Source organism: Spea bombifrons, chromosome 1, assembly GCF_027358695.1.
Source record: "Spea bombifrons isolate aSpeBom1 chromosome 1, aSpeBom1.2.pri, whole genome shotgun sequence".
Taxonomy (NCBI): domain Eukaryota; kingdom Metazoa; phylum Chordata; class Amphibia; order Anura; family Pelobatidae; genus Spea; species Spea bombifrons.
This window is the reverse complement of record NC_071087.1, coordinates 99246504-99262708: the sequence shown is the minus strand read 5'-3', so window position 1 is coordinate 99262708 and position 16205 is coordinate 99246504. Positions and strand designations below refer to the sequence as shown.

Genomic DNA, 16205 nt, shown 5'->3' with positions numbered 1-16205 from the left:
AAGCATGAATACCGCAGTTTCCGTCATAAATGTCCAACTATACAGATTTAAAAAACCTCTGCCAGGTTTTGAATCATGGACGCTATTAACACGACTGTAACTGCCACATTCTGCCCACATTAAGTCACATACGTGATATATTATATGAAGGTGCTCTCACACTACCGATTTGGACCACACTGCATATGTTGTACCTGTTATGCTACAAATTAAACATACCTGCAAGTATGAACATACCGGTACAGCCCTAGAGCCATTAACAGGCAAGGCAAGAACCATTCTTGGAAGACAATATATGGGTCTTGAAATCTAGCCAAGCTTCAGATCTAAAGTCTTTAGTTTTTACCAAGTACCACAAGTACCACCCATCCCCAATACCAACCTTTCACAAAATAATAAACAGGTAACCCTTATAGCATCAGGTCCCCTTGACAATTCTTTTAAAAAGTATAAACCAATGTACTTCTTTTACAAAACCCTGTTGTAATATAATATAGAACATAAGGATGATTGGATGCACCGTTAGATAGATAAGTAGATAAAGAGCAAAATGACAAGAGCACGACTTAGTTAAAATTGCTCAATATCTGGAACATCTGGTTGTTTTCCTGATGACTGATATAACTAGCACTGTACATTAACTGTACATTTTGGAAATTCCTGTCCAATCATATACTTACTGTTGCTGGAGAGGCTCTGGTTGTGTGACTCACAGAGTGGCCTGAGTTTTCCATGGAGTTACCAATCAGGTAGGTTCCACCAGTACTGCTGATGATTTGTCCTCCAGTGACGCCCATCTGAATTGTCCCTGTACCGACCATGCTGTGGGATGAGACCACTGTAGTAACCTGTGCAGATCCACCCTGGGTATCAAAGTAACTTCCTCCAGTGTTTTGGCTGTACATCTGGGCTTCTGTATAAGGGTATGTTGTTGTCCGACTTGAAAGAAATAAAAAAAAATGTCAACAATTCAGAGATTGTTATCTGGGCATCAAAACACAGTATAAAATTGTGAGTTTTTTATGTAATATAAATGTCTCATTTGATTGAATCAAAAGATGCAATGAAGGGTTCAGAAGTTGCTGAAAATCAAAACACTTGATTTTATGGGGCATGACCCCTTTAATAAATGAGGTTTATTAAGATTGTAAGCTTGCGAGCAGGGCTCTCTCTACCTAATGTATTGGTTTGTCTGTCTGTCAATTCTAGTTATGTAATACCCATTGAATACATGTATTGTAGAAGCCCTGCGTAAAATTATTGGCGCTTTAAGATAATAATAATAATAATAATAATGATGAACATAATACAACAGTGCTATTTCTAAGGTTAGTATAATAGTATATGAATGCTCTTATGTACTAATAAACAGGGGAAAGACTGTAAATGAATTCATTCTGTTGGGCAATTTAGTTACATCATGTTCCTGCATTTTTTCTTCCACCCCTGAATCATGTTCATTGTACCCGTTCATTAACTTATTGTTAATTAAAATACTCAACTTATGTAATACTTCAATAAAGAGCGACAAAGTTTCCATTATTTTGTCAGACATCATTTAGACACCAGTTTAAATCTGCACAGACTGTCACAAAAGCAAGCACCTGATCTGATAAGTGTTCTTTTACACAAGGTGCCAAATTTACGTCATGAAAATTGTATTTGTAGACTTGCTCACCTATACAAAAGTTCTGTCCGGCTAACTAAATTGAAGAATTATTTTTCATCTCCTTACACATTTGTTTTTAATTTCCTTTTATTTTTTATACTTAATTATATATATATAAATATATATATAGTTCCATTTTTATACAGTAGAGTGTTTTATGTATTCTTTGCACTGTATGTTATTGATACTATAGCAAATCAGTAAAATAAAATGTCTGAGACAAACGTTTTGGAAGCTTACAAGATATTAGTTCATATTGTTGAACCATGCTCAAGGCATTTAAGACTCTCTTACAGCATGCAGGAAGTCCTCACACAGGTCCATACGGGAATTAGAAGGGGCCAAAGTTCCAGGAGGACAAAGGGCATCAGCTTGGCTCCCACCCATCCCTTTTTGATAAGCCAGGCCAGCCTTAATAAAAATATAATCATGCTTCTCAACAATGCCTTGCTAAATGGTTTTGCTGGTTTTCTGGAGTAGACATACCTAGAACACTGTTACATCTTTAACACCGCAATAGAACATTTGGTGAAAAAAGCCCAAAGATTATGAGTTTGAGTCAGCTCTGGCCTACAATGAAGATTGTTTGACTCTCAGCTATCCTAATTGATCCAGATTACATTTTAATGTGGCACTCTGCAATGTTTTATGATGAAATTTGACATTAAAAGAAGCTTCATTGTGCTAGAGATCCGAGAATAAAAGTCCCCGAACCATAATTAAATACTCGTTTGAATCATAATTGAAAGCCATAACTGCATTCCCTTCTGCTTTATTATTACATTACAGCTGACATCCTCTGTTAATTTCCATAACTCCAGTCACAATTAAGAGAAGAGCTTTGAGGTGTGATACAAAAGAAGACAGACCTAAGCTCCTGACATATTATGTTGTATACTATGGAGAATGGATTGATTAATCTCTGTGTTTTGATACAATCTCTCTCTATCCCTGAATCTATAAATTGTAATTGCAGAAGACATGACCCTTCTACATGGATCACTAACGCATCAAAGCAGTGTGTGCAGTGAAGCTTTACATGATCCTTGTGTAGGATTTCCACTTGACCTCTTTCTTGTTCATTAGTAATTCACCTGAATTATCTGCTAGATTTAAAGGGAAAGTGTACCTAAAAGCAGTTATTTTTAGAAAAATATTATTGGGATGTTAAAAAATGTTCAGAGAACCAGCATTCAGCCACCACCGAAGGCAAGACTGAATATGCAATACGCAGTGCCCCCTTTTAACCTAAGACATAGGTAAAAAGGGGAACACTGAGATTCCACTCATAGAAATTCAAGCTATCATTAGCTAATTTCCTGTACCAGGAGATCCCTAGACCATAACTTCTCCCTCTGTGTTTCATCTCCGATTTCCTCTTTGCCTCTTGGCATCAGATCCAATACAAGCCAGATCTGAGCACAAGAAAGAAGAGGCAGTAAGAGTTAACCCCCCTCCCACAAAGAATAGCCTTTGTCAGGTTTTTTGCCTTGAGGAAAACTCACACCTTGAAACCTTGGATGAGCACTAAATATAATATATATAGTATGCATAATGTGGGTATTAGATATAGATGGCTCCCCCACACTGAACACCACCAAGTTTAGTGGCCTTATACACACCCATTCCTCCTCTCTTGATGGTCAAAGAACAAAAAGTACGAAACGGACTGGAAAGCAATCAAGGATTATTCCAATAATTTATTAGATTTACAATGATCAATGTCTGTTCTGCTGTGAGTGTCTAACCAGCCAATCAAATCACTATTGTGCAACGATGCAGGTTCTGCTAAGCTACGTGATTACGAAGTAAAGCTGGTAACATTTTCTTTACATTTTATTTTCTACCCCAGGTTAGTAAATCAGTATACCTGCAATCATGCCGTAAACTTACATTGCTCCATTTGTGTAGACGGTATCACTTCCTTCAACGTATTGGACTTGTGCTGGGTACACATGCTGCACTTGTTGGACTGTCTGTACCTGCTGAACCAAAAACAAGTGTGTTGTTATGTCTATGGTGTGTACTCATTAACTCAGGAGTTTGCATTGGAGTTAAACATCCTGACTACACTATGCATTATGAAGCACTCGGCCCAGTAAGCTTCTTCTTACAGTAGAAAGCTTCTTTTTTACGGGGTAGGTCTTTTTTAACACATAGCAAAGCTGGATGAAACGATAAACTGGCCTGCAAACTCTTTGCTTAGTGAATACAATCCTCTACGTGAATCACTGTGTATTTATAACATCCAAAGCATCCATGTGGTGTAAAGAAGGGACTGAAGTTTAAGAAAATGCACATCCATTTAAGTTAACCTTTCTCAAGGTCATTTTCTATTTCTATTAACCCGCAGTAAGTGGTTACATTTTTCCTAAATGGATTTCTACCCTTTGCGGTCCTCTAGATGCGGTATGATTCATTCTTGTTACTTTGTTAATTCAAGCTAACATCTGTTAGCATGCTATGAAAGATGTGAATCCTTTATCTTTATAGATCTTACTGTGAGGAAACAAGGGGGTTTCAAAAGGAATTAGAATATCAGTATGAGTCCTAAAATGTGAAGAATTAAAAAAAAAAAAAAAAAGTAATAAAATATTTTTTTATATCAATAGTTTCCCTCTAAATTTTCTAAATCATTTAAAATTATTTTTTCAAATATTTTTTTGATGATGTTGTTATTCTAGATCCCATAGCCATATGTGTAATCCCGACTAGTTGTCTCTCTAAACAGTTACTGGGATATGCTTGTACATTTGGATTAACAATAGTTTTAACAATAGTTTTTTGGTTTTTTTTACCCTTTACACAACTCAACAGACAAGGTTCCAGGTAATTTTAGGTTTTCTTTTGTAGTTTCAGACTCTTAACTTGTACATAAAAGTACCCAAATGCTTTTAACATTTTAAACAGATACAAGGGATTTAGTTGAGGGGAAGGTAACATCACATTGGAAGCAGAGAAGTTTTGGGTAACTAAATTCTTCAGATTAATTTCTCACCTTCAGTTGAAGCCTTAGTAAGTAGTAAGTAACTCAATGCTAGCAGATCCATTTAAATGTACATATATCCCACATATATCCCTGATATATCCCTGCTTGGCAGTCTCTAAAGACAGGAGGGTATGCTACACCTTTCTGAGGCATCTTACACTCCTCGAGCTTATTAAAATGCGCTCATTATAATGTTCTCAATATAGGTTAATTTATCTGCCTCGGTCTGAGAATTCATTTTTATAATAATGTATAAAATAAAATGTTCCACCTTGTCCCCAGGACTTTTAACTGGTAAAGACCCTAGGGGTGGACTATGATTCCCATTATCCTCATCAAGCAAGGGGTTACTGAATTACAATAAATCTTGTAGTCTTACATTAGCTGCTGGACCAAATCATTACAAAAGGCTGTGGGTGGCCTCTTAATCCATGTTCTCGCGTGCAGAACTAATAATTTCTAGTTCCTGTTCTCAAGGGCCTCAACAGGTTTCTATGATACTTGGTACTTAGTGACGCATAATGTTTAGCGATTTAATGTAAATTAAACAAATCCAAACACAAAGCAGGGTGTCAGCCCCAAAAAACTCCATTGGACAACCATGATGTGCCATACAAGGAGAAGCCCTGCGTGGGACTGCTTTTTTAATCCCGCTCCCGCTGTTTTGAATCCCGCTCCCGCAATTTGTGGCCAATCCCGCCTGCTCCCGCCATAGTTGTGCCCAAACATGCCCGCCTCCTTACCGGATTTCCCGCGCAGTCCCGCAAGGCTGCCCTCGAGTTGTTCCCCCACAGCGTCTCTTCTCTTGCTCCGCCCAGGAACAGGAAGTGACGTCACATCACGTGACTCTGCCTTGTTCCTGGGCGGAGCAAGATAGGAGACACTGTAATGGAGCAGCGAGAAGGCATCCTTGCGGGACTGCGCAGGATTACCGGGACCCGCAGGTACAGTGCCTGACTGCCCGCTCCCGCCCGCAGCCCTAGCAAGATCGCCCGCGCCCGCAAGTTTTTTGGCGGGGCCCGCCTCCCAATGCAGTCCTCTACACTAAGGTGCATCAGATGCCTTTTGACTGCATTAAACCATATTTAATACCACAGCGTTACTGACACAACGGCAATGAACCTTAAGGATCCCTTTTCCACGTCTACCGCAATTTATTGAAGTTCCAATGGAATATCATCAGAGCAAAGTCTTGACAAATTCAGGAGCAACACAGCCATAGTTATTAAAACATTAATACTGGCTACTACGTTTTGTGATCATTTATACTGAAGTCGTATGTCTATGGGTATAGCCTTATTTTGCTTAAAAATTAGAAACAGGCTCCAAAATTACCAAATAACAGCAGTATGCAGATGATATAGATGTGTACTGATCTACATAGGCCTCTATTCCAGTGGTGGATTACATGTTAGGCCCTAGGGGTCTTAATCTGGCACGGCTCCGTTTGAAATTGTATCCGTATATTGTCAGAAACTTGTCGCATAACTTCCATTGTTCCTTGATATAAATTTATTTCGTGGAAAAGGTCAATTCTCAGAATGCTTACCATGATTGTGATCTTAGCTAAAAATTGTGTACTAATCCAGTTTGACATGTTTTTTTGTTTTGTTAGATTTCTGGAGCATTCCACGGGCATTGTGCAGGAGTTCTAAAACCCAAGCATGCTAATTATATTGTTCAACTTCGTTATATATTTTTTTTTTATGTATCATTGTTCGCTAGTAGGTTATGCTGCATAATTATACCTGCAGTGAGGAACCACTAGTTGTAGCATATTCAAACATTTAAAGAGAAGGGGGGAAAAAATGAAATCTGCAAGACAAACTAAAAATCATGCTTCCTTGGGTGCTCAAGTGTGGGAGGCAAAATTATTAGTAATTATGCACATAAAGTACACCTAATATGACAGGATGTCCCATGGGGAAAATGATCTGAGATAAATAATCAATTGTTTGGCGAGCAAATTACATTATTAAGCAGGAAATCGAGCGAGTATGTGTAGGATAGAGGTTTTATCATGGACAGGTGGATACAATCTAGAAATCAAGGGAAAGAGATTTGTTCGGCACCTTCTGGGAAGTCTAAGATCATATCATTTATGTTACTATTGGAGAAAAGAGCCCTAATGCATAGTTGCCAAAATTTGATAAAAATTTCCAGGAACACTTTGCAGTATCAATTGTTTTTTTTAAAAAAAAATGGCCACTCCCATTGCCTTAAAAAAATCCACCCACTCCACACACCCCACATAATTAGCATAACTTAGCTCCGCCTGGTAATTATGGAGCCAATTACAGTGAAGGAAAAATTATTTTATCCCCCGCTGTTTTTCTACGTTTGCCCACTGACAAAGACATGATCAGTCTATAATTTTAATGGTGGGTTTATTTGAAGCGTGAGAGACAGAATAACAAAAATTTCCAGAATAATGCATTTCAAATAAGTTATAAATTGATTTGCATTTTACTCTGTGAAATAAGTATTTGACCCCTTGCAAAGCATGACTTAGTACTTGGTGGCAGAACCCTTGTTGGCAATCACAGAGGTCAGACGTTTCTTGTAGTTGGCCACCAGGTTGGCGCACATCTCAGGAGGGATTTTGTCCCACTCCTCTTTGCAGATCCTCTCCAAGTCATTGAGGTTTTGAGGCTGACGTTTTGCAACCCGAACCTTCAGCTCCCTCCACAGATTTTCTATGGGATTAAATGTCCTAAATGTATTATCGTATGACTTGGTCACTGTCTATTTTACAAAATAAAATGTCCCCATCTAATACAAATGAGTTTTCATACTATTCAATTATTACCTGCTTAGCAATAGAAACAGAACTAGTGAAGCGCATTCCTATTAAAGATATTCACTTGACTGGCATAATAGACATCTCCATATTTGTAACGAGTCCTTACGGAATGCTGATCATCAAGCATATAGATTGATGTGGAAAAATAGCTGAAATGTCCCAAAAGGTCACTGAATGATAGAAGCAATGAATGGCTGTAAGGCTTTGCTGGTCCTTTCTACGTGTTAGTATAAGTGTTCAACTTAAATTCGGGCCATTACTACTTGTGGCAGAAAGCAATACCTTGAGACTTTTTTGAAATACTAAAAAGAATGGGTCCAAGTACTAACCCCTGATATACACCACTAGTCACAATACTTTCCTTTAAATATGAACAATAATCACAACCTTCCATCTCTTCTCTCTTTCTTAGCTGTTGTCCTATCCATTTAGAAATGGATAAGGCAAACAATGTACCGTATTTGCTCGATTATAAGACGAGGTTTTTTTCAGAGCAAATGCTCTGAAAAATACCCCTCGTCTTCTAATCGGGGTCGTCTTCTAATCAGACCTCAAATAGAGGTCTGATTAGGAGACTAAGATCCAGATCCCCCGCACCGCTGCAGGGGACCTGGATCCTCCTGTCTCACCACACACACCCCCATCATACACACACTTACCGGTGCTTCCTGCTGTGTTGCCGGGGCAGCGGGTTGACGTCTACGCGATCCGCGTAGACAACGTGCGCTGCAGCCGGAAGGAGGTGTGGCTAGCAGCGGGGGTTGTCTGCGTCCGTCGCGTAGACCTTCCCCGACTGTCAGAGATCAGAGCTCTGATCTCTGACAGCCGGGGAAAGTATACGCGACGGACGCATACAAACCCCCGCTGCTAGCCACACCTGCTGCTAGCCACAGTGCCATATTGGTGTGGCAAGCCTGGGGGCAGATGTGCGTAACTGGGGGACAGGTTGGAAAATACAAGAAATAAAAACAAAAAAAATATTTTTCTCAATCATAGCTTTTATTAAAAAAAATAGTTTACATGAATTAACATTTACTGGTAAAACTTTTTTCCTTTGGGGTCGTCTTATATTCAGGCTTTTTCTTTTTTTCCTAAGTTAATATTCAGATTTTGGGGGGTCGTCTTATAATCAGGGTCGTCTTATAATCGAGCAAATGCGTTAATTTATTTATGAGTCTTCTACAAGGGACAGTAACCAACTGCTTCTCTGTGGTCTGTTATTTTAGTGACCCTGTATAAAAGACGAGACTGATATTGCAAATGTCTTACAATCAGATACTTAACGATTCTTCTTCACATCTTCCGTTATATTTATGAGAAGCAGTTTACAATCGTCTGGAACTACCTGTGGCAACGGTGACTAATTAAATAACCCTGAAAACAGTTTTGCAAATTTAGGGGCATCCCATTAGGCGACACTGATTTATCTGTCCTTTTTCTAACTGAGGTCCTTTACATTCCATTTACAGACAGCGTTAAAAGGCAAGACGGAGTGAAAAAAAACTGTACCTGAGGACTTACTTAGCAACTACACGGACATGAATTTTAAATGGCATGAGCCAAGAGTCCCATTCCACTTATAATGTCATTTGTTTAATAACATGACCCTCATTTTTGTACCATGATACTGCTAGGAAAGGCAGTTGAGTTCTCACGCAAGAACAAGCTGCGCATAACAACTGCAAAAATAAATGCTACCAAAAAGCACATGACAGCTCAGCTTTGCAAGGTCACAAAAAGAGCCACCCGAGGCAAACCCCCCCAATAAAATAATACACAAGATCTCCGTGACAAGGCTTAAAATTGATTAGAGCAATCAAGGTGTTGTTATAGTTCATACCCATCTATCAGTCCCTTCCCAGACACTAGGAAATGCCACACTATTGGATTTCTGGGCAGTGATAAGCAGCATTCTTTGTCAATACTGACAGCACAGAAAATGATTTATGTGACAGCGCTTCTATGTATCTCTGGCCACCATTCAGGCTGAATGCACGTGATTTGAATGTCTGACTGAACAGTGATACAGTCTAGTTAGCAGAACCTTGCATTCACAAGATGACCATGATGGCAGGATGAAGCAAACACAGGAAACAATGGCTGCCAGCATTGCCAACAAGGTATGAATCCAATGGTTTGTCTGCACCCTGCCAATACACGGAGTACAGAAACATCACTGCTCAGTGCCACGGTCAGTCTAATGAAACCAGCCAACCCGATCTGGAAAGCAAAGGAAATAGAGCTAGAGCAACAGAATTCAATCACATTAAGGAATAAGGTCAGAACAAACAAAGCTTTGATCCAGGGACTGTAAATGATGATATCTCAGGCCCTGGCAGTGTGCGGACTACAAAGCCACTTAGCGCACTGCAAGATAAACTCAGAGGGGGAAAAAAGACTTACAAGGACATTAACTGTTAAAAAACAAAATGGTACAGTAATCACAGGTAAAGGAAGCCTTTTAACCTACATTCAATACATAAGCAATGACATACATTGATATTTATTATTTTCAAACATCCAGATTGTTCTTCTCTTACTCCTTTATGGTACTCATCTTTGCTTAGATGCCGTGATTCCAAACCAAGTGCATACACCAATTGTATGCTGTGATTGGCTCACTTAGCATGTACTAAACCAATACTTGCTTTGGTAAAATGATTGACAGGCATCTTGGGTATGTAACACACTTGGTTGGACTGGAGAGATACTATGCAGTATCCCTTTCAGGATGTCTAAAAACCATTCTGGCACTGGCATATGTTATCATCAACACAGGTACATACAGACAGTTTTAATAGGCTTAAAAACAGGCTGCAATTCTGACACTTGGCATGTAGTGCTTTGAACTGACCACTAGGGGTTCACCACTAAAACCCATACAAAGGTTGGATATGAACTCACTTGTTGCACTGGTACCTGCTGTACAACCTGGGTGGGAACCGCTGCCTGACCAGCTACAGACGTCTGCAAAGTCACTGTGGAACCCGTGTCCGACACAGTCTCGGACGTCTGCATTGTAGTTTCTGTAATTAAAAAAAATGACTTCAATTATTATTGTGATCACAGCAAAATACAAGCTTTGTGAAGCAAACACGTAAAATAGCACTGTAATCACTACACTGTTAAGAAAGAACTTTGATAGACTAAAAGTAGACCACAAGCCTGAAGCTTGAAGGTGGCCAAAGGTTTCAGATAGGAAAAACCTTCACTCATCTACCAAAGAACATTGGAGGAGGGTATGTTTGTCTAGACTTATCCTCTTTTAATTATGAAATCATGATATAAAATAAGGGATGGCTACAGAACAAGTGTGATTACAGAGAAGTATATCTGCTCAGAGGTGTAGGTAGGTTCAGTGGGATGCTCTATGGCTAGTAAAGGGGAACAAATCCAGATGCCCCTATTTTGATCAGCTCCTGATTTCAATATATTGGGAAATGATAGAGAGAATTTACGCATGCCTATGAGGTTTCATACCCATATCTTTTAATTTTGAATAAGAACCTGTGAAGTTCTTGGTGAAATCAGTGATCAGCATGTTAAAGTCAACAACACCATGGTACTTTAACATATTATTATCTGCTATTAAGAATGTACTTTTAAATTATTAGTGAAATCAGACATGCTTTTTCATAATGTAGGTCAAAAATGTGTTGAAGGGATTATTTTTCTAATGCTGTGTTTTTCTTTCCAAAATTGTAACATTCAGCAAAGTAGGTGGCACAGCAGTTTTAATTTGATGGCTTTTTGCCAAGTAGAATTTTCCTGCACTGAAACTAACTGACGCAGTAAATGGCAAACCGGGGTGAAAAACACTACATATGGCTAGAAAACTTGTATTCAAAAGCAACATGGTATAATTTAAAAATCACAAACAATATAACCCCGACAGCTGCATTAGATCTCTGATATGTGAAAGGTCTGGGTAGTTGTGTTGAAGACATGCAAACTCAAGTGGACCCAACAGTCACTGAATAAGACAAGACTTGGCACCCAGACAAGGATCTTCTGGACTCTCAGCAAATAAGAATGGAGGCCATGGAAAGTACAATAAAACAGAGTTCGACGGCATTGAACAACCATTTGCCCCATCTAGTCTAGGGCCCATTTTCTCCTGCAGTTTAAAGACTCAAATATTTGGTCCTTGGTCTCATCTTATATTGAGGATAGCTTATGTGTTCGAGAGAGTAAACAAAAACCCTTGAACACCTGTTAATAGCTTTGAGATTGTAAACAAAAATATAGGTAACTTTAGACATTAGCGTTCATCGCATGGCCTTCTGCAACTTTTCAAGGGAACTGCAATTATATATAGGGTTTCATATGGCTTCAGAGGATGACTGCACTGAAAGGACACTAGGCATGCACGTTAATATTAGAATTATTCTTTTTGTGGTAAGAGCAGCCTGATTGCAGCTGGTTTTTTTATGTCATTATACAGACAAGGGAAATCTACAGCCAAGAGACTGGGTCTTAACCATACGTAGTTGAATTCTTGTAATGATTAATGTTGTATATCTACAACTTATCTAGTTTTCGATATCCTGGCGTGTAAACGGATTGCAACTAAATAAATATTTGGTTCATAAAGCTCCTTTGTGACTGCTGTCACCCAGCTTTGGTTAAATATTCTCCAGGCATATTTTTATTTGTTCGACAGTCTGACCTCACAGAATGAATTAAAATGCTACTGCATGTTCAGGGTTAAAACCTTCTGCCACTTTTTTAATTTAAGTGTAAATCTGAACTTATTCAAAAAGGCAGTTTTCTTTCTGTCCCTAGGACCCGTCACATCTTCTCCCTCTAGGACCCGTCACATCTTCTCCCTCTAGGACCCATCACATCTTCTGCCCCTAAGACCCGCCACATCTTCTGCCCCTAGGACGCACCATACCTTCTGCCTCTAGGACTCACCACATCTTCTGTCCCTAGGACCCGCCCACATCTTCTGCCTCTAGAGGGAGCCATAACTTCTGCCTCTAGGACCCATCATACCTCCTGCCTCTAGACCTCACCATACCTTCTGCCGCTAGGACCCGCCATAACTTCTGCCCCTAGAATGCCCTATACCTTCTGCCCCTAGGATGTGCCATACCTTCTGCCCCTAGGATGCGCCATACCTTCTGCCGCTAGGACCCGCCATACCTTCTGCCCCTAGAATGCGCTATACCTTCTGCCCCTAGGATGTGCCATACCTTCTGCCCCTAGGATGCGCCATACTTTCTGCCCCTAGGATGCGCCATACCTTCTGCCCCTAGGATCCACCATACCTTCTGCCCCTAGGACCCACCTACATATTCTGCCTCTAGAGGGAGCCATAACTTCTGCCCTAGGACCCGTTACATCTTCTGCCCCTAGGACCCGCCACATCTTCTGCCTCTAGAGGGAGCCATAACTTCTGCCGCTAGGACCCGCCATACCTCCTGCAGGTAGGACCCGCCATACCTTCTACCCCTGCTTAACTTTGTTTCATCTATTAATTGACTGTATAGCTTATTCTAAAACGCAGTGGGATCTGCTGACACTATCTAACAAAAAAAAAGACAATAACAACAAAAAGCAGCCAAATCCCGAACAAGCAGTAACGCCTAACGCTCCCGTCTATTCTCTGCTGTTTGTTTATCAGAGACACTAATCTACAGTGATAAGCTGACTAAACTTGCAGTCTGTCACTGATGCATCCCAGATGCAAATGAGGGGCTCTGGACTGCAGGGAGTGTGGGTAAAAATTCTATCCAGTCATCCTTGTCTAATGTGGCTGTCAGGTGTGTCACGAACAACAGATGCTTGTACGACAAAGGGCCTTTTTATTCTGGCTAATTAAGCAGTTGGACACACCCGCCAGTTAATGGTTCCGCTTTTGTACCGCCAGCCCAGGCTGAATCATGCAAGATCCACGGCTAAATAGGCCACGGTTTAAAGGAAGGCTAATTAACCCCTAGAAGGAGGAAAAGAGGACTGCACAAGCCCAGCTGCTCAAGACGACAAGATTAGAACTCCCCCCCCCCCACCAAGTGCGAAGCAAAGTGTATTTACAACAAACGCATGTTCCTGGAGGTTTTGCATGAGTCTTTGCAAAGCAATCTGAAGATTATTTAATACACTTGAACTCGCAATGGGGATTTTACCGACATCTACATAGACAAATTGGCTTAATTGTCTGACCTAATCAATTACGTTATCAAACAAATCTATACACATGTTCTGCAAGAGAGAGAAAAAACAAGGCATTTCATTTCGCTGGTCTTTCTTCTTTTAAGCTAATTTAGTCTCCTCGGCACCGTGGTTTGTAAAGGTTTGTTTTAAGATATACGTTTGACTGTCAGTTTACATTACAAGTGAAGCAACGTCTTTAGGTTTAATCTGCTAAATAAAAGGCTTTAATTTTCTTTCAAGCGCAGTGGGGAATTTTCTTTTTTATCAATCAAATGAGCTCTACTTCAGATGGAAAAACATGAACCCAACCACTTTAAATACACTAGGATAGTTTTGATGTAATAATAATTTAGAAAACTACAAATGCAGAAATAGAAGCAAACACTGTTTCTAAGAAGCAGACAAAAAAAAACATTTACCTATTTAATTATACATTTTAGCCTGTATAAAATCTAATTCATTGCACATTTTCTTCATGAATTGGGAAATTTTTCTGTTCCGAGAGCAAATACCTACTTACATTTCAGTAAAGTTCAATTTGCTGATTAGAATGGATTATGCCAAACAACTAAAGCTAGTTTTTACGGTGAGCGTATTTGTAATTTTACAAGTGGCAACTACTGATACGACATCTAGGAGATATCAGATGTTTCGATTAGCAGACCTTTAACAATGTGTAGATACCATCTCTGCACACTTGACTTATATAGAGCCAGAAAATTCAAAAGAAAGGGTAATAGTAGACATGCCAGATAAAATCAAAGGAATAAGTCTCACTATACCACTATTGTACTATAGAAATGAAGAGTAATAACAATATTGGTGGATTTACATGACAAGCAACATATATAATATATACATTTAGTGTATGCTGTTGATAAGACTAGACAGAGTATGTGCAGAAAACATACAGCATTACATGTAGGGGAGTAGAGAGTGCAAATGCTTTTTTTCACCCTAACCCACAGATGCCCCGCGACATAAGTCTTACGGTCTTCAAAAATCATTGGAGTCAGAATTCCACAATAGGCAGAGTTCTACCTTTTGGCTATCCCTGGTCTTGATATATTACAGAGAGTCAACTTACATTCATATATATGCACAGCCCCTTTTCAGTTTTGAATGATATTAGTGCACAGTGATTTTCTTTCCACTTATGTTATCGAGGTCTATAGGTAATAAGATCAACAAGGTAGACACTGTGATGTAGGGAAACCAACAGAGAAGATTCCTTCAGCTGCTGGCTCTTATAGGATGCCATGGTGTCATGGTTCGGTTCTACACAGTCTGAAGCTATAACATCAAGGCAGAATGACATCATGGGTGCACATAACACACTCGTACTGGAACCTGAGACGCAGTGATTATCCTTTTCCAGAAAGCTCAAATGTTAAATATAAGATGGCCACTATGGAATGGGCTTTTTTTTATATATATACACCCAAGTTTGTTTAGCAGAACATGCATCAGTTGTTGCTATGCCAAAAGGTAACTTTGTGATCCTCTCACATTCCTTCTACGATGTCATCAATATTGCAGTGATGTTAAAATTACAGACCTTTCTTATAACTTATAAATGCTCCAGCCCTGCCTTTTGCCTCATCATTCCATTCAGCTTTACATAATAAGCACTCACACTAAACATCTGCTGCAGTTACACAGCTGGTGGCAAAGAGCAAGGGAGTAGAAAGGGGAAAAGCTAAAGAATAAGACCACAATACGAGAATGGTTTCATGAATCTTGTAAGCTCAATAGGCATAGGCATATGTGAGTAGAGTGTGATGGTAAATAGTTTGTGCAGAGAGCATAAGCTTTAAAAATAAATAAATAAAACACATTATATTATTAAACCTTAGATGTTAATCACCCTGTGCTTATCTCAATGCTAAAAACAATTAACATTTTTGTATTGCCAGTAGAGTATTTAGCAATGTATACCAAGCAGGTTTTTGTTACTTGAAGCAGAAAAGCAGGAAAACGTACATAAGGTTTTGCATGGATATCGGTTAGTTCATTGTTTCCCCGGTGTAATTTACCTAAAACCTAGTATTCACTACAGTTGTATGTCAACTAGGAGGATTGCAGGCACTAAGGGGTGGAACAAGCCTGACCTGGCGTCAGATGTACAATACATGAAGTCAGAGTACTGTCACAAACACAGATACGTTTATTACCGTATTTGCTCGATTATAAGACAAGGTTTTTTTTCAGAGCAAATGCTCTGAAAAATACCCTTCGTCTTATAATCGGGGTCGGTGCAGGGAACTCTGATCTCTGACAGTCGGGGAAGGTCTGCGCGATGGACGGAGACAACCCCCGCTGCTAGCCACGCCTCCTTCCGGCTGCAGCGTCAGTGCGTGGGATCTACACGCTGCCCCGGCTACATGACAGGGAAGTCAGAAGCACCGGTAAGTTTGGAGGAGGGAGAGGGAGGGAGTGTTAAATGGGGGGCATAAGGCATTTCTGGAGGCAGAGTGCTCTGTGAAATGCCTTTTAACCCCCTTAATGCCACTCTGCCTCCAGAAATGCCTTTTTAACCCTCTATACGCCACTCTGCCTCCTGAATGCCTTAAACCTCCCTATAT

At 39.8% G+C, this 16205-nt stretch overlaps 1 protein-coding gene across 1 annotated transcript in view; it reads right to left on the bottom strand.

Moving 5' to 3' along the window:
• RFX3 (regulatory factor X3) overlaps positions 1 to 16205 on the bottom strand; it is a 122168-nt gene that overhangs the window by 36806 nt on the left and 69157 nt on the right. Inside the window, exons 3-5 of the mRNA XM_053466186.1 lie at positions 10366 to 10487; positions 3563 to 3654; positions 681 to 939 (exon numbers count right to left, since the gene is read on the bottom strand). Of these exons, the coding sequence (XP_053322161.1) occupies positions 681 to 939; positions 3563 to 3654; positions 10366 to 10487 (473 nt within the window). The remainder of the gene's footprint in view (positions 1 to 680; positions 940 to 3562; positions 3655 to 10365; positions 10488 to 16205) is intronic.